General features: G+C 40.3%; 1 protein-coding gene across 2 annotated transcripts in view; it reads left to right on the top strand.

Annotated features, from left to right (window-relative positions):
* Egfr (epidermal growth factor receptor) overlaps window positions 1-19687 on the top strand; it is a 217638-nt gene that overhangs the window by 134800 nt on the left and 63151 nt on the right. Inside the window, exon 1 of one of the 2 annotated variants that reach the window (XM_017634123.1) lies at window positions 18105-19624. The exons of the other annotated variant lie outside the window; for it this stretch is intronic. Within the exon in view, the coding sequence (XP_017489612.1) occupies window positions 19339-19624 (286 nt within the window). The 5' untranslated portion in view covers window positions 18105-19338. Of the gene's footprint in view, window positions 1-18104; window positions 19625-19687 lie in introns of those variants that run through there. 2 annotated transcript variants of the gene reach the window in all.

The raw sequence follows: 19687 nt of genomic DNA, 5'->3' as shown, positions 1-19687 counted from the left end.
TGGTCCAAAGCGAAGAAAAATAAAAATTCTTGCGACAATAAAGTTTGGGCATTTTAAGCCGATTTGCGTTTTTTGTTGCCTTGTCTGCATTGCTGTCGTTTGCCCTTACAATTGTATGCTTGGAGAAGTGTAGGCCTACATATTCATTGGCAGAAAAGGTAACTAATTGAACTAACACACACTTACATTCGATCGCAATGAGTGATCTTGTGTTCGAGCTGTTGGGCCACTTTATAGCTTGCCGGCCGAAAGTATTATTGGTTGCGGTGTAATGATTACGTATTGACTTGTGTTCGTCGTTTGTTGTCACAAAACTTTGAGTGTTGTAAGGCGTTACGTAGAGGTAGCATTCAACTTACTCGCAGTGAAGGGTTTTGCTTTTGTTGTGGCGTCTTAGGCATGTGACAGTAACGTGTAAGCCAATTAGGAAGCTTAACGCTGAGCCCTTAATTAGAGGACATAGCACGTGCGTTTTGTTTGTTGTTAGATTATTCGTCATTGTGCAAGTGCGTACTGTTTTTGTAAGGGTTTTATTGGTACTACGGAGTATGTAGTGTTCTTGTATTCGATACATATCTAAGTATAAGTAAAAGAGAAAATGTTTAAATACATACATATGTACGAAAATATGAGTTGATGAGATGTCTTTTCTTTATAGTATGGTAAAAATACAAACTGAAACCAAGCATCTCTGCAACTGCTCTTTTCCGACGTAGATGATCTTACCTCTTCCCTTAAAGCCCTCAGCGGTGTCACGCATTCACGAAGATTCGAAATATATAGCCTAGTTAGAGGAGCCGCTAAATCTCAATTCTCTGCACCATGACTATGCCATCCTAAAGCTCATACATTGCTATTGTAGTTAATACTAATTTCCTAGTAGATGATGTACTCTAGTTCTTCAATATTATAACTATGAACGGTGCCTGGACGCGCTTGTGCTGAGTGCTCGTTTGATGATAGGAGTTGCTTCCTTTTAATCTCGTTAGCACCACCGCTTATTATCTCTGTCAGGTTTAGAGAAGATATAAAAAAGCGATCTAGTTTTTGGCTCCTCTTATGCTGATATCGTTGTCTCCTAATCAGTTCAGACCCCCTTGGATATCAAACGGCTATTACGGGATCCGTCCCAATTCTGACGCCGCTGGAAATGTTTTAGCTCAAACCGATGAACGAACATAGAGCCAAACAAGAAGAAGAAGGATAGAACTAATGCTTGCTGCCAGGGCAAACTGATGCCTTGAATGATGAATTAGGCAGTTGTTCCCGACGGGCTGTATACTTCAGTTTAAGTAGCAGCTTTGGATCACAAAAACGTAACTCCTTTTGCTTCGCGGATTCTTGGAACTGGTACCCATCCAGAACTATGAATTTGAATGACAATGAGTGGTATATATCTTCTCTTCAGTTACACAAAACTGTGTTTTAAAAATCTTGCCTCTCAAACTAAATGAGGGTAAACATCTGTAATGATGAATTTGGAGATCTCCCTAAAATTTTGGATGGAAAACCTCGCGAGTGTGTTCTGCCTTATTCGTGCCAATGCGGGCACTCGCAAGGAGCATTTCTTTCCTTCCGTCGAGATTGCAGCTACGGCACCGAGGGTGTAGGGAAGGCTCATTTTAGCTGCATGTTCACCAATGGGCCAATGTTCCGCTATCGTGGCTGTTAATTTGACTATATCTTTCCTTGCCCTCTTAAGAATTTCTTCTGTCTTCAGCTTGTCATAATGCGATCATATGTTCCCCGCAGTTCGGCAGTTTTGAAGGTTGTTCCAACATGTACCAGGCATATGTGTGAATTGCAGATGCAATTCCCTTTCGATGAGTTCGAGTGGATAATTTACTGTATATACTTCGGATTCATCAGACGATGCTCCGGCTTTAGCCTCTCATTTCCTTGCCGTTATTTTTGTACCATTTATGATCGGTCCCTGTCCCAAAAGCCGCCCACTCTATTTTTGAATGATCCTAGGCAGGAAAATTAGGCTAGCTTAGGATAAATTGTGTTGAGCTCACAGCCTCTTTCAAAAAGTGTGAGGAGGTAAGCTTTAAAAAGATAAAGCTCTAACTCTCTAATTTTCCTTTGAAAAGGCAATACTCACTGATTGCAAGTCAGCTAAAAATATTCGAAAAAGTGTCTTCCGAGAAAATGATGACGCATTGTAGAAATCCCTGTACATATTATTGACTGCGACATTTTAACATTAATTAATTGCTAGATTTGTCCTGCCATTGTGGAATGCGGTCTCGATATTTTCCTTGTAGCTTAATTATAGTTAAAACTTATACGAGCGTAGTGGGATTCCTACTACCCCCTGAGTACAGGTTACCAAGAGTACTTCCGTTCCCTGCTTGGCTATTTCGGTGTACGAATAAATCGTCTTATGCTGCTGAACAAGATCAAAGATTTTAAGCCGAAAAATAGCTTCGGTAGTTCACATTAGCTCAGGTTAATCAGCTGGACATAGACTGAGGCCTTGTTGCCTACTCTGCCATATAGTTTCACTCTATAATAATAGCTAAGGAGCCTGAGTTAGAACTTATTGTTAAACCAAAGTAATGGAGCGGTGTTGTGTTCACTCTTTTCAAAGAAGGTAGCTTAAAATAGGTTATCATATCATTTGTTTTGAAGAGCAGCATATTGCTTGGCACGACAGCCAAGTTCGAGCTTCCTTCATGCAGCGCTAAAACCTCCAACTTTATTCTACCAATTCCAAAGGTAGATTTGCGGCAAACCATCTCACACCAAGCTAAGCGTTGAAGTAAGAATTGACACGCTTGACTGACTGCTTACCTTCGCTTTACTTACTTCTATTGCCTAGAGGAAATTGCAGACCAAAGAATGAGCAAGTTGTTATCACTCGCTAAAAACTGCATTATGACTTATGTTGAAGACTCTGCCTCCATTTTCTTAGTCACTTTAAGCATACAATAATGGTATATGAGATATCTCACAGATCAGTTATGATAACATAACCCAAGCTTAGGATGTTCGTCTGGCTTCGTACTTGCCCAACAGAGTGTGTTCTAATGTTTAAGGAGCAGCACTTTTCTTCAAGATGTGAGAGATATAAAAAAGATATGAAAGAAGATCGAACATCAAGAAAAATAGTTAGGTTTATAAAGCAATAACCACTCACCAGTTCACCGGAAGTTGTAAATCGATTTTCGCTCATTCCAGCTTACCACATTACTTCTTCATCTTGGAAGTTTCCTGATAATGGTGCCTACAGTTTCGACAAATTAAATTCATGAATATTTTTCATCTTGGTAAACCTATTCAGATGAGTGATAGAATAGAAAAAAACCGAGGTGTGATATTTTTATTTTCTTTTGTCGAAAACCTGCACAAAATAATACGTGCAGAAACAGCGGGATGTGCTATACACTTTCCAAGAATTAATTAATTTGTAACGCCTTTCATATTATCTATTTGTTAAATCGTTATAGTTTCTTTTAATCCGCAGCAAAGCTTTACTAAGACTTCAATAAAAGCAACTCGGCGGGATTTCTGCTCTTTGACACTATTCCTCTGTGCAACAAGGAAGGAACAAAGTATTAATACGGTAGATAGTTAGCATCAATACTGTGTTACTTCCTGCAAGGGATCACTTGCATTCTATTCAATAGCTTACGCAGTTAGAGATTCTCACAAGGATTTCATTAAGATTACGCCTGAAAGCACTACACCCTTAAGTTATATTAATTTCACGCTAGGCATCAATTATGCACCCTCCCACGAACTATGAATTTCATCCTGACGAACAACTACACTGGCTTTAACGCTCCAAAGAACATTTTAAAGAACCTAAACGCACCAAAAAAGTAGTCGTATCCCAAAAAGGGCATAGCTAAGCCAAAAACCAGAACCTTATTTACTCCGCAGTTGGGCTACTCGAGAATGGATTACTTACACTTGTTTGCGAATGATTGCAGCATCCCTGCCGTTTGGGGCGCTTAAACTGAAGTGGGAATTTGTTAAAGACGCCTCCAGCAGCACTGATTACATAAAGCATTTTGTTCTTTTGGCAGTTGCAATTGAGCTGGCTATTGTGTTGCGCAAAGCCGCCATTGAAATGCATCTTTTCACTAGACGTTTTGTTTTTGTGTTTTAAATTTTTTTTCTTTCAATTTATCTCCGCTTGAAAGCAACTTGTTTTTTTTCTTTTGTTCCTCTTTGTTTTATAATGCGCAGAACCTTCAAATATACATCGACTGGTTGGCTGGCTGCTTGTGTAGCCAGTACAGTCGTTTATTGAGGTACTTGAAATCGAGCGACCAGCGCAGAGACTATCCGAAAATGGATATGCTGCAACAATTGCATTGCAGCAGCAGAGCTCAAGCAACAACGGCATGACCTTTTGTTATAAATATCGGCCCGTTATTGTTGTTGCACGCTCGCTTACGTGCTTGATTCGTTGTATGGCGCGCTGTTGTTGTTGTTAATGCAGTTCCCTCGCACCGACAACCTGCGCTATTGTTTAGCACACCACCTTTTGTCTGCACTGCTCTGCTGCACCAAGGATCTTCGTAGGCAACTCAGCTGCATGCGCTATTGCTTTACACTTGATGACTCTGCGTCTACTCTGCTTCTCAGCTGTGCTGTTAGCGTTTTCTTCAAATTTTCGTAGATTTTCTTAAAATCCTAGTTGAAAAAAAAATAGTTTAATGCTTTTGCGCTTCATGGAAATCTAAAGCAGCAGCTGCCTATTGCATGCTCTACATAATTTGTTGTTGCTCTTGGCTCAGCTCTTGATCATTTGCTTCATGCGCGCATACCTTATTCAATTGGGTACCTGCGGGAAAAATTCGTTCCAGCTTGATTTGATTGTTAGTTTCGGCTGTTTTGTTTTTGTTGTTGTTGTTACCCGAGTTGCTATCGTGTTTTGTCTGAAGCACAACCACGCTGATGATCATTGTTATTGATCAATGCGCACGGCGATCAAAAATCGACGATCATCGAACGATCAGCGCCACAAAACGCTCAACGCCTCTACATAAAGTTCTACAATCTTGATTGGAGCGCTTTCTACTTTACATACTTATACATATACATATAGTCGTGTACTTACAAAACTGCTCGGGGTATCGATTTGCGCGTCACGGGCGCATAATGAGCTGCCTGTCTTAACCCTACCACTCCACACCCGTCATTTGCTCCAACGTCATGCCCTTCACTCGGGCGGCTGATGATAGGGTTTTGTTGTTTTTATCTTTTAATTTAAGTGGGGGGTTCTCTAGCTGTCTGGTCTCTAGCTGGCTGCTTGCTGGTGGGTATCCATCAAAATTTAGCTCAACAAAAGAGATTCGACTTGTATTGTTACGCCTGCCGCCTCCTCTGCCATGGTGCCGTGTTGCGCTCGCAAATCAAAATCATTGCCTTAAAGGTTCAATTTATTACCACAACGACCACGAACTGTGCTTTGGCTCGATCACGAGAAGAACAAGCGGTTTAGGAGGAGACGGTGATCGGCGGGGATCGCAGGTCTGTAGTCGGTAGAGCGCTGCAAGTAAAGAAGTGTTTCAAGGGTTCCCACTGGTGTTTGGTTAAATGTAGCGCAACATTTTGTCGACATTCGATTTTCGATCGTGCGCTGATCGTGTTGATGAAGAGAACGCTGTTGTTGTCGGTGTACCTACAAACATGCATACATACATGCAGACAATCGATTATGCGGGACAGCTGACAATAGCTAGTGGAGGCTTCGAAATTTCGTCTTTTGAGATGATGTGAAAGATCGTTAGTCAAAATTATGTTGGCATTTCGAGTGTTCAGGTATTGTTTGATTGTTTGTTTTATTGTGCGCATAGCGTATTTTGTTAGTTGTTGTACTTACACGCTTGTTGTTAGCCAAATATTAAGTTGTTGTAGTTATTGTAGTTGTTGCGCGATTCGAGTGGAGTAAAGTTAAGTGGTTATCTTTTGGTTTTGGAGTGTCGTGGCACGGCATGGATCTGGCGCTGACTCTACAAGTTTCATTCGTGTTTGTTCGTTGTTGCGTCGCTGGCGAAAGGCGGCGGCAATGGTGGCGTTGGGAGGATGGCGCGCAGTGCGCGGTGTAGTAGCAACGAGCGTAGCGGAATCGGTGTTGCTAACACTTGTAACAATTGATTGCTGGAATGCGCGCTTTGATTTGGGTCAACATTTTATTATTTCTCTTCGCCGAATTTTTGTGTGTTTTGATGTATTCGTAGTTTGTTTTTGGTTTTTGACTTATTGGTTATTCGATTGCTGTATGCTGGTGGGTTGTTTGAAGCTTGTTGTTGTATTTCAATAACATTGGCTTCAAATGCCTTTAAATTATGCGCGATTTGCATGTGGACATATGTACATTAGGGTGGTCCAAAAACAGTAAATTCGGAATTGGAATGCTCTCACCCCCTAGGATTGTTCTATATCGAAAAAAAGTATACCCCTATATTTTTTTTATTTTGAAATCAAAAGATATTTAGAGGTCGCTCAAAGCGCTCAAAGTTTTCCATGTATTTTTATACGGGAAAAATAAATTTTTTCGTAGAAATGGTATAGAATTCTTGAAAGTCAATATTTTTCGAAATTTTTTTTTTTTTGGTCACTTCAGGAGACTTTCAATAATAATACGCAGTTGTTTATTTAACAATTTTTTAATACTAACGATTTTTTATTAGTCGCCCCATTGCATTTTTCGGGGTTTTTGTGGGTTTTTGGTGGATCTATACATTATAGTTGCAATCAAAAAATGGTTAAATAATCAATTGGGTATTATTATTGGGAATCTCCTGCAGATAAACAGAGTTTTCTGGTAGAAAAATATTGATCTTTAACTATTCTATACCATTTCTACGAAAATTCGTTTTCCCCCATATAAAATACATGAAAAACTTTTGGCGCTTTGAGCGACCTCTAAATATTTTTGGTTAAAAAAAAACAAGGGTATATTTTTTCGGTATAGAACAATCCTAGGGGTTGAGTGCATAAAAATTCCGACTTTACTTTTTCAAATGCATTTTTGGACTACCCTAATGTACATACAAACATACGTACCTAAAAGCGTGTATGTAAATAGACTGTGGTATGTAGATGCCACATTTATGGCTTTCTTGAGTAGCAACAGGCGGTGGGGCGTAATAAGTGGTGGCCAAAGAGTATTTGCGTCGACAAAAATGAAGAACTCGTAGTCGCATGACTTGCAGCAGCGGCATTGTCTTTATAGAAACTAACACTAAACATGACTAGGTACCCTGTAGGAAAATGCGCTAAGCACTAAACTAACTCGTTTCCATTTGAAATTACAGCCGGGAAATATTCGATAGAAATCTCTTTCATAAGCAATGGACCAGCGGTTTTTGCTTTAAACTCCACATTAATTATGAATTACACATCTGCCGACGCGGGCTTTTTAGATGTTATTGAGTTGGGGGCCCCTTTTGGGAATTAAAGCCCTTTTAGAGTATACAGCAGTACTACCGATGCGCGAAATCGATGGCAAAGACTTACTTCTAACAGGTCTATTCTGCGCTGGTTATAAAAATTTCGCATTCTGTGTACTCTTGTAATCGGTAAATTTCGTTACCATGTTGTTGTTGTTGTAGCAGCCTACAAGTTCTCCAAAGGGTTCTTGGGGAGTGTTGCTGGAGTGACAGTCCTTGGCCAGATATAAATCTGGGTCGTTCCGGTTACGTAGACCCGACTGTCGTGGGAACGACATCTCATAAGCTGGTAACAAAGTATTGCCCCGTGAAATATGCAATGCCAGTATTTCTACAATTCTTCATAGCGGGAATTGCTGAATATTTTAACTGCATTACCTACGTATTTAGAATCGCGGTGACAAGAACTGGTAAAATTTTTTGGTAATAAAATTTTCTGGTCATAAGAAATTTGCTGGCCCACTTCTGGGTTTTCCGGCAGGGTAGCTGCATACCATCATGTTTGGGTTAGTGTTAGTGCATTTGTGCGCTTCCGAGAAATTCCTTTTACCTCACTGGTATGCCATTCGAAAGTTTGATAGCAAATCATTATTAAAATGAATTTTTTAATGCACCGTGAAACTTGACTGACGGATCATCATCGATTATATGAAAGCATTCGATGCGGCTATTTGCCTTTTTTTGTTTGCAACTGCGTTCAAGGATATATAGGGGATAAGTAAAAGGAATTTGTAGTAGAGAGTAGAATTTGCAAGTAGAGAAGTATTAGTTCGGGCGAAGTCGAACTTTATATACGTGGCGCGCTTATTAAATATCGTTTTTGCGGATGGCAAATCTCACGTTAAAAAGTACACGCTTCAGCAATTATCTTTAGTGGCTCTCAATCCAGATTCAGAGGAGCTGATCCATATGTTTGGTTTTGTTAATTCTGAGCATTTGGGAGGAGTCCCAAACCATTGCATGTCAGTTCATGAAGATGCTCATATCAAAAATTGCAAGACCTCTTTACCAAACCATTTGGGTCATGAAGGTATACTAATAAAAATATCTTCCTTAAAACCAGTCCATCGCCATGATGTGCATTTGAAAATTTAGCAATGAAAATTTGTTTTCTCCGGAGCAGACTGATATGATTGTTTAGAGATTAGGCAACTTAGTGATAATTAGACTGTAAACATAGAAAAATACAGACTATCTAACAACTTATGCTCTGGTTATTTAGAAAAGTTAGTTCCCGCAGTATGGGAAAAATTCACCGGGGATAAAATTTCACCGAAAGTGTGTGAAGTCCTTTTTGCGAAATATTCTGCAGTAAAGCGCCCTTAGCCATCATCTTGTAAGGGCAGGCAGCGTTAAACCGGCTACTTCGAATCCTGGTCGCTGCAACTACGGTAGAAACTGTTCAAAGATTTGTCTATCCACATGCTATTGTCCTGTCCATATACCATTAAGTTTGTAGGTAAATATTTGAATTGCTTCTTATAAATAGAGCCTCGGCTGTAAGTGGGCTTTAGGCATTCCCTATCTGTCTGGTAATCGTACGATCTAACGATCCTGTGTAGCCACACCTCTGATTAGCCTATATACTTAAGCACTCTCTGTTATTCTACAATCTGCAACAAAATAAACACTTGACCTACCCCGAATTCCAAATTGTATCCATCTGTAAAGGCAGATATCACCTCCGCTACTGCGGCTTAGGACTTTTTTGCGGGGTTTTTGTATTAGCCCAGATCTTTTGAACGTGATAGTTATTGGGCAACGCGTTTATGTATGTCAGATGGTGATCTGTTTAGAACGGCATTTTATCTAGTACCCTAAAGCTTACCATCTGATCGCGCTGATCCAGCTGCATATTCATTAAAAATGTCTATCAGTACCAAAACCAACAGAACGTTCAGAGTTTCTCTTGGGTAGCATCTAATCACTCCCATTACACCAACAGCAGCTGCTCTATTAATTCCACTGGGGTTTTTAAGGATGAATTTAGTTTCTAGTAAGGCAGGCTGCCAAACTAGATTTAAGATAATAAGCCGATGAGTTTTTTTCTGAACTATGCCTTTTAATTGGTGGCTTCAGTCTTCCTAAATCATAAAAATCTTCGAACTTCTATAAAAGATCGAATATTTGCCATAACCCTGGGAGCTGTTGGCCAAAAATATACCTAGAAATAAGAATGGAGGTCCTGCTTAACTTACAGCCTACGCGAATATTCTACTAAACTTTACGAGGGAATAGCTGGTTTGGACACTTTACATTCAAAAAGATACTGGGCTGCACCCGGAGCCTATAGCCTCCTCTCTGCTATTGGATATTCCCAAACGCAAGGTTGATGTTGTTCAATGTGTGAAGAAGAAAGAATTTCTCAAAAGAATAAAGCTGTATTCTATACACTGTTACATATTTCGTCAGCGGACACGATGACATCGAATTTCGCTTTCAAACGAGCTGCCAGGCTTAGTACCCCGGAGAAATTTACGTGCGGACGTTACTGCCACAGTGGTGTAGAGTCAACAGTTTCTGGACAAAAGGCTACGTGATTACGGACCTAGACTTTGGAGGGAATGAAAGCCACTACTCAGATCGAAGTCTGGGGTACATAAAAGAATGGCTGACGAGGTGCGTTTCAGAATGGACAAGGAGGTTGGGTAATTTAACTTAGTAAGCTTGCTGGGATAACGGGTCACAAGGGAATAGAAGGAAATGAGATAGCGAAATGTCGCAGCCGTCACTTCAACAGGCTTTTCCTGTGCACAGATCTCAATATCATTAAAGGCATAAACATGTGCAACTTTTACTACGGGCAATAAAATGGAAATCGGGCCTAAACACGATCCAGCAGGCGGGAAAGGTGTTGCAAAAACTAAGTGTGGAGCTTGTGACCACATAACAAGTTCAGGAATATCTTTTATGTCTGAAGTAGGTAGAAACTTGGCTCCTATATATGTATTATACCATCAGGACACTCACTTTAAGTTAAGTCTAACGAATGATAAGATGTTTGGCAGATTCGTAACGAACGAGAAGACTATAGAGAACATCCTCTACGAGTGTTTACTCTATCTCATGGGGGACTTTAGTAAAATTGAACAAATTGTGAGATGTGCTAGCGGAGCGCAACGAATCAGTAGGCTTTGCAGCAAATGGTCTATGAGTATTCGGCCCTTGGCAGGCTACAGATTTGTCTCCTGGGGATAGGATTTTTACCGATGTAAAGGGACCCGCGGAAAGAAGGCACTAAAAGCTGTTTACTGTTGCTAAGAAAACTGCCAAGCCACACACTGGCTAATCGGCATAACTCAACCTAGGTTTACTTGCAAAATGGATAAACCTTTACCACTAGTCGAGTTGTCTTGATCGGAACTTCCATGGTTTTCAATTGCCAAAAGTAATTTGGCAGTTATCCATCAGTTATTTTGGGTTTCAAATTTAGGAAAATTTAGATTTTCCATTTAGGGAGAATATTTTTTGTCGCACATTTCGGGTGCATAATAGTGCTCAGCACACATAAAAAATCTACACTAACATATATGCACATATAACTCTCATTACCGTGAAAATTCATCCCTGCTCACCCAAATGGCGCCCGGGCGGCCACTCAAGTGGCACCTTTGTTTCTTCAAGTGTTTCTCAACGTAAGTCCACTCGAAGCATAATGCCGAACTACTTATGGCATTCGTTTCCCTCAGGTATAAGTATTATGAAATACCAATTCGAAAGCATTTTGTACAACAAAATATGTCCAAAACAAAAATACCAAATAAAAAAAAATAAATCACAGCCAATACAATAGGCCGAAGATTAGACGCTGTAAGACAATGCAACGCCTCTGTTAGCAAACGCAGTATGTTGCATGCAACACACATGACATTGGATCGAAAAACTTCACACCGCGCTGCCGACACCTGCCGCGCGCGCAGCAACTGTCGCTTTTTCGTTGGTAGTGGAATTGGTGAAGGCGTTGCCAATGTGTATGGTAACAACCGTAAAATCAAGAAAATATCATTTTTGACTTTTGCTTGCTGCTGAGCAACTACAAAAGCAAGTATATGTCTAGCAGAGTGCGGCAAATGAAGCATTCCATCTCAAACCAAAATATGAATATATGCATTGGGGTGCATCACTCTCCAACCAAACAAAAAAGAAAAGAAAATCGATACTGTTTGCTCAATATAAAATGTATTATATTTTAAGACTTCCGCCAAAATATTTCGGACAAATATTAATATTTGCTTATAAAAATTGAGTTTTTTTTTAAATAATTTTTCCAAAAAATCACCACAGATGATAGAAGAGTTTAAGATTGGCATGCCAGCATAAAAGCATTTGAAAATTGTATCAACGCAATCAAAATAATGCAATCTTTGGAGGTATTTTCAAAACAGTCTAGCTCACGTAAATCTTAATATTTTTCCGAAATATTTTAGCGGAAGCCTTAAAATATAATAAATTTTATAATTCGGTTGGAGAGAGCGCAACTTTATTTTGGTGAGGCATCTTAATGTACATACTTTTACTTATATGTATAGCATTTATGCTTTCGTTTGTATTTCGTTTTGGGGTCGTAAAGGATTTTCAAAGAATACGAATTGCACGTTATTAATTTTATGTACGACTGAGTGCTTGGCTGACAAAAACGGACTGGCAAGCGAACCGAACGTTCAGCGGGTGGTAAGACTGCATGCATACCTGGCGGCAGATGAAGCTAACGATCGGTGTTTCTGATGCTGCAATGCTGCCTGTCATTTCACATTTGGCCGCTGCCTTTGGCCGCTTGCTTTTTTGCTCCTTTTGTTTTTGTTCGTCTGTGCATCGATTTGTGACAACCCATGTTCGACAGCGGACAGGTGAAGGTTGTCATCTTTGTTTTCGTCGTGGTTTTTATTGTCGCTTTGCGCACTTGTTGTTCTTGTTGTTGTTGTTGTTATGGGCATTAATGTTGATGAAATTTGATTCGCGCGTTGCATCTTTTCGGTAGAGCATCCAGTATCTGAGCGAATGTCGCGCGTGTAGACCTTTAATATTTAATTTGTAATCTCTGAAGATATCTGTCTGGTGAAAAGTTAAAGCGAAACATATGTACATATGTACCTATAAGTATGTACATACAAACATACGTACATACGTATGTATTAACAAATATAAATATGCATGAGTCCGCCGCCTCAACGTTCTGTTCTTTGGTTATTGGTCGCTCATCAGCTCATCTACACTCCCCAATCAGTCGCTGTTGCTAGTAGCTTCACATCATTAAACTGTCCTCGAGCGTTTGCTGGTGCGCTGCTGTTGCCTCTTGGAATTTGCTTAATTATTCAATATTTATTAGTTATTTATTGCCTGTTATTAATGTTTTATTCTTTCATTTTCTCTTTTCTTTCCAGGTAAGAGATGAAAATACATAATCTGTGCTTTTGAATATCTGTTCAAGCTAATCGCTGACACGCAAGTACATATTTACTTTTGTCTGTATAAATATTTATCGAAGGCGAGTTTGTCCAGGATCTTATCGCGTTTGGCGAGTTGATTATCCTAAATAAATCGTGTGACATACATATTTACCTTTGAATAAATGCTTGTGTTTGTTTACGTAGACTTGTGCTGGCGTCAGTTTAAATATGTAGTTGTCTTCGTCATGTAATGCAAATTTATTTACATAAGTATGCAGGATCTCCTTTATTTGTGTTTTGCAACAGCCATAGCTACATACATAAATATGTATCTGTTTTTCAGAAAAATGGATTTTCCGACTTGATACTGTAGATGTACTTAAGGATATTTGCAGATAATTATATATAGATTCGTTGTACAAAGAATCTTGGTACATATTCATAAATACGCTATAGTTAGTAAAAAATTATAAAAATTATTTTAAATGTAAAGTAGTGAGTGGACAGCCTGTATTGGTCCACCTGGTCTCTTTTTTGTGGTTGTTGTCAACTGATCAGTTTTGCATGTCCTACATACATACGAAACCTCAATTGCCATTGATTTTATCAGCATCACAGTTGTAGTAGTTAATTGCTACGACAAGAAGTGTAGCGTTCCGGTTAGGGTGCTTGACTCGGTTTTACTAAACCGGTTTCCACCAGTTTTTTCGATATTTATAGGCGTTCTTTTTTGAAATCTTGATTTTTTCAAATATCGAATAAACCGAATATTTTTAACGAACAAAGCTGTTTCTTGTACTTCATAAAAATCTTGACCTCTCAACAAAAGTTTTGAGTTTTTGAAGTTTTCAAGGCTTTTCCCAGTTTAAGAGAAACCCCTAAATAGTTTTAAAATTATATATTGATTCCAATAAATTAATGTTTAGTGCCTAACTGTTTTCTACACGTTTGGCCGGACTTCTGCTTCTTGATGTTGTGACACAAATGGAGAGATCGGCACTTTTACTCCAGTTCCGAGGAAGCTTTTTTATGGCAGAACTACACTCGGAGATTTACTATTGCCTGCCGAGAGGCGACCGCTATTTGAAAAAACTTTTTTTGATGTTTCTGGGACCAAAAATTGAACCATCGCACTCGGCTACGACGGCAAGAGTACTACACAAATCCGAAAAAGGCAGAAAAAAAAACAATAAAGTATTAAAAAAAGTCAAAATTAAACCAAACGTGAATTTTTCACAGATTTTTATATATTTTACTTTTGATATCAAAAATCTTTGAACTTATTTTGCTTTTTTTCTAAAGAAACTCCATCTTTACTGTTAATAATTTTATTGTAATTTTGTGTCATGTCTTCAGAGCCATTAGCGCACACAAGGGGTGGGTTTTGGGGTTCAAACCCCCCCTAAAGCTAATAACCTCAAATACAATCTGTATCTTAAAGCTAAGAATCCAGCTCTCAAGGAAATTATAAGAAATATTTATTATAATTTCTGTTGCTTGAAAAAGCGCTTTGCTTTTGCTGTAAATTTTCATGAGGGAATAAATATACGAGCATTTTTTTTCTTGAGAGCTGCAAAGTGATTTAAGAAATTTTGGTAGAAGAAAATTTCTTTTCCATTTCTCGTCCGTCATTTTATAAGAAATTTTTCGTTTTTCTTGAGAGTTCAGTTAATANTAATAAAAAAGGATTATTGAAAACGGTTCACGTGGTCCAAAGTTATGTATTCCGGCGAGATGATAACCTCCCTTTTTTTTGAAGTCGGTTAAAAGCGTTTGAGTTCTGTTAATCTGTAAATAAAGTGCAGTTTATGAATTTTAAAACGTTTATTTATTTATTACATACTGTACATAAAACTTGCATAAATGTATTTTAAAGAGGGTATTATCTGAAGCAAATTTTCAGTATTTTCCGGAGATATATTTTCAGAAATATAAAATTACCCCTAAAATATATTCCTGGGTGCGCCCCTGTTCAGAGCAACATACGCGTTTTAATGTAATGTAATTTTTTGAATAACTCGAAAACTGGTTTTGGAAAAAAGGCGAATAATCGAACACCCTAGTTCCGGTTCTAGTCTTGCGACATGTGTAGCCATGGCTCAGTGTCCAGTGAAAATAGCAGTTAGTCCATACAGATCCAAACCACCCAGTTTGATGATAACTGAAGTCCGATTTCCGCAGTAGGTGGGCCACATACACCTGTAGGCCCTGTAGGATTGTTGTTTTTTCTCCCGAGGTATCCTATATTTTTCCAGCGGCCCTTGATATATGTAGCTTAGATGTGTAAGAGCTTCTCCTACCACTGAGGTATGCCGAGCCGACTGGTTTTTGGATGGCTAGCTCGTCGGCCATTTCGTTGCATTAAAGCTGCTGAGTGTACGGACTGCCAGATAACGTACTCTCTGCATTGTTTTATTATGCTAGAGCCAAGGGCCTTAATAGCCGCCTGACTATCTGATAAAATGGAAATGCAAGTATCCACCTGAAAAACACCGACCGTGTTCGGTACTCGAATAGACTTTTTGATTTGGAGGTCATTTGAGAGCAGGGTCTCCCACTTCAAAAAAAAATTTTTTGAGCCAGCTGTAAAAAAAGATGCTTTAAAACGTTCACTAAAATCAGTATCGTGCACTCCTTCCATAATGGTAAAATTGTGCTGAAGTTATTAAGCTGTTGTTTCCGACAGGGTGGGTTTATGATGTATTTTGGAACGAATTTCCGTCATCCCTTGTCAAATTGGGTTTGTCTCCAAATACAGAATTAGGATTGTTGAAAGCATAAAGGATACGTCCATGCCGGTTCGTAGGTTCTTTCCACGGACGATATTCCCTCAACCTCAGGTATCAGGTGCTATCGGTAATAGCCAAGAACTGTATACTGTTGTAATGAATTGCTCCTTAGTAGTTCAGTATTAGATTCGCGGGTATACCAAATTCTGACATCGCAGCATATAAACAACTCCTTTTCGAGCTGTCGAAAGTGGCTTCGACAAATAGATGGTGTGCAAATAATCAAACGCAGTCAAAAAGAGAGATAAGCCATTCCCTTACTAGAATTTCTGAATCGTCAGTCAGTTAAGCGTCCAGTGTCCCTAAGTCTGACCACAGCTATTGCGCGTAGATTGCCAGAATGTGAATGGTCCTAAGTGCCTCACTGTTCCAATGAAGCGGACCGTTGTACCCGCTCTAGCTAGTCTTGCCTAGTGGGGTATAATCTGTCAAAGTGAACGAAACGAATTTCATCTTACTAGGATTTACAGCGAGTCCACTCATTGCACGTCACTTAGCCATCCGGTTAAAGTAACCTTGAATCAGAGCATAAAATATACCTAGAACTCCATTTCTCACCAAGAGTACAACGTCATCCGCATAGGCAATCACCCGTAAGCCTAACCTTTCCAATCCCTGTATAGAGTCACTTCCCCTCCGTATATGGAATGTGTAAGTTTAATAAGGCCGGCTTCGGCTACCATTTTAATTAGGGATTTGACGAAAGCCCCCGAAAAGGCATTATTGAAAGCTTCTTCGATGTCGATAAAGGCCCCCGCCTAAGCGATTTTGGCCTAGTTAAACAAAGAACTCTAGTCGCTCCTCTTCTGTGCCGACTGACGCCAATTGGAAATACCTTCAGATCTGGAGCGTCGCAGTCCGTTCGAGTGAAATGAGGTATAGTCGTTGTTCAGCGTATGCAGCTACAGTTTCACGGCTATACTCAATCCCGACACTTGCGTCCTCTTGCGCGCACTCTTGGAAACGTAAGCAACCCATGTGCGTGACCAATCCGAGTAGAGCCTTGGGTCACGCCAGAAAGAGAGGGAGCTTAGATGAGGCCACGCCGACATATTCGGTTAAAGGGCTCACTGAAGTCTGCAGCCTCTGTTCACCAATAGGTGCGGCTGCAAGCGGGCGTCTGTCTTGGAGAAAGCGGCTCGCTATATAAACGTGTATTCGGTTAAGAAACCATCCTTCTCAGCAATAGGTTGTGCGCTGGGTTTAGGATCCGCCACGTAAAAACCATTACCAATGAAAAAGACACCGGCGTTGAAGTCTTGAATGATGGTTTTCTTTATTGACTTCATGATTAAATAGATATATGATCAGATGGATATGTGTAGCATTCGAATAACCATCGGGTGGAAGTACTTTAAAAGCCCCCTTACCTAGCTCAACTTATATATGAATTTTTTTTCAGATCGGTTCAGACGTAGTGGGAGGGTTTAGTATTTTAAACAACAGCGAGTTGCAGCTTCATGTCCCATCATTTGTGCAATTTCTGCAACTATGAAGGCACGAGCTGGCATATGCACGCAAATACATACACACACGCTCAAGCTTCAAACAGTTTTACTAAGATTGCATAAAGTAACTGCACAAAAGCAATTATTGTTCTAGGCATACGACTCCTCTTCAACATAGATGAAGGTATAGATTGCGCAAAACAGTTCAACAACAGAAAAGAATGCCGAAAAAGCGCATAGAGCATACTGGAAAATACTTCTAAGCACAAATTATTATGTATAAGACTTTTTACCAACGAACACACTCATACAAGCAAACACTCATAGCGTGAAGTGTGAAGTGAAAGATATCACCAAAGCTGGTGTGGACAAGAGAAGAAATCGCTAACCCACGCGCCAGCCGACATCGCACAGAGGCAGACGGCAGACATGCCAAACAGTTCAGCTCAGCTTATAAGGCAAGAACTTCAAGATCGAGCAAATGGCTTAAAGATTTACTGCTGCACAAGCGCGCACACATACATAAATTCGTATGAGTATTTATGCCTTCGTTTATGCATGTATGCGTGTGTGTGTGTAAGTGTGTTTACTTTCTTGCACAAAACGAGAAGCCATGAATCCAAGTGCGCTCGCGCTGTATTTACTCAGGTGAGCGTCGCTTAATTGCACAACACCTGAACGCGCGCGCGCTCGCCCTCTCAGCGGTAAGTTTTTCGCCGCGTTGCCGAAGAGATTGTTGCGCTCATGTTTACTTGTTTGGTTTGTAAATGACCTTTCAGTAGAGATGACAGCGCTGTGCACTCAGTTGGTTTTCTGGTTTACTCTGCTTGGCTTCGATCTGTGACTCTCGCAGTTTACGCTCGATTTAAAGCCGGGATGATTGCGGCGAAAAATTCAGCTGAAGCATGGCTGTGTGTGCGTGTTGTGTAAGCGTTTGTTTGTATTTTTTCGGATTTTTACCTGCTTTGCACTGTTGCGCGTCCATGCGGTGTGGCATACGGCATACCTTTGCATACCTGTTCAAAGTGTTGTGTCTGTGTTTGCGAGTATCTGTGTGAATTCGCCCCTTTTTCTGAGGCTCTTGACTATCGGGCCAAACTTTTGGAATAATTCCCAACTTTAGTTGAGAGTAAAACGTTTTGTTGCGCAGACGCCGGAACGCACGCGGACGGTTATTTGATACTTTTTTTTCAAATGAAAAAAATTCTTGGTGAATTCAAATTTAATAAAAGTTGTTGTTTTATCATAATCATAAAAAATTTCGTGCTGCGTTGTCGCTAATGATACATATTCGATTTGTGCGTACGTGTTTGCTTGGCGTTGAGCAAAAAATTGTTGTTATTAAAAATCTGTCTGCCGTGTGTTGTTTTTTTCACGCCTTGAAGTACTCAAATTGTAACGAATTGCGAAAAATCCGCTGCAAAAATTATACCCCGCGCCTTTGAAACAAAAACGAAAAAAAAAACATGAAACTAATTGGAACGCGTCGCATTTGTGTTTGAAATTAATTTGCAAAACAAACAAAAGATACGCCATACATTGGCACAAATATTTGCGCAAGCACACAAACGAACGAATATAGGAGTGCATCCAGACAAAGCGCTGTAGAAAAAACAAGTTCGAAAAGAAGAGGCACCCGCTGCAAAGGGTATTGCCTGCCGTACGTTGGATGTGGTGAGTGCGCCCAAGCCAGTTCAACCACTGCCCATTCGAACGCGAAAGCAACAACTCAGCGCGAGGAGTGACTGCGGCAGCTCGTCGCGAAACTCGTTTGTTGTGCAAAAGTTTGCGAAAAGCTGGTAACGGCGCGCCGCGCTGCGCCATTTCAACCGCAGCGACCGAACGAAAAGCGAAATCTCCGCGCCCGCGCTTGTGTGTCGTATCTCTACGTAGCTGCTTGCAGCTCAAACGAAACCAACGACAAATGCGCGTGCGTGCAAATAACAACCGCACAGGAAATTATTGCAGCGCAGTGTAATTTTGCGAGAAAAAAACCGGCGCGCATGCGCAAATCATATAACACTGTATACGTGCGGGGTTTTCGTCGTGTTTGTGTGTGTGTGTGCGCTTGAGAAGCATAGAAAAGTGCTTAGATATTTACTCGTAAAAAGTGCACAATTTTTGTGAAAATACAGTTTTCGATTTATCATACAAAATTGAAGTTTGTACATTTAAACCTCTCGTCTTCTATCAACACCTCACTCGCACACGCTCGCTGAATTACGCCCCTTCATAGAATGCCGTCAACGTGTCAGCATTATTGCTGTCGTAGTTGCTGTTGTTGTTGTTGAGCGAGCATAAAATGCAGAGCTTCAAGCTGGAGCGATTGACGCCACTCCTGCTGTTGGTGCTGCACTTCTCCGGTTGCGTTGTAGATTCAGCGCTGGCGGCGCGCAATCCTCGACAGGGTGGCGGCAGCGGCAGTAAGAATGGCCGCGCGGAACGTTATCGCGGCTCACAGCAAGCGGCGAGAAAGCGTCACAATGGTGCGGGTGGTGGCGGCAGCGGTGCGGGTAGCGTTAATGGCGCCGCGTCCGTGCTGGCGCAAAATCATGAGAACAATCATACGGAATTTGTGAAGGGAAAAAGTAAGTGAAGTAGAAATTAAAACTTATAAGATAAAGCAAATAAGTTAGAGTTACGTAAAAGGA

Source organism: Rhagoletis zephyria, unplaced genomic scaffold, assembly GCF_001687245.7.
Source record: "Rhagoletis zephyria isolate East Lansing unplaced genomic scaffold, Rhagoletis_zephyria_1.1 Rzeph_scaffold_00112, whole genome shotgun sequence".
NCBI classification, from domain to species: domain Eukaryota; kingdom Metazoa; phylum Arthropoda; class Insecta; order Diptera; family Tephritidae; genus Rhagoletis; species Rhagoletis zephyria.
Note: the sequence above shows the minus strand (reverse complement) of the source record. Positions and strands in the feature narration are given on the sequence as shown.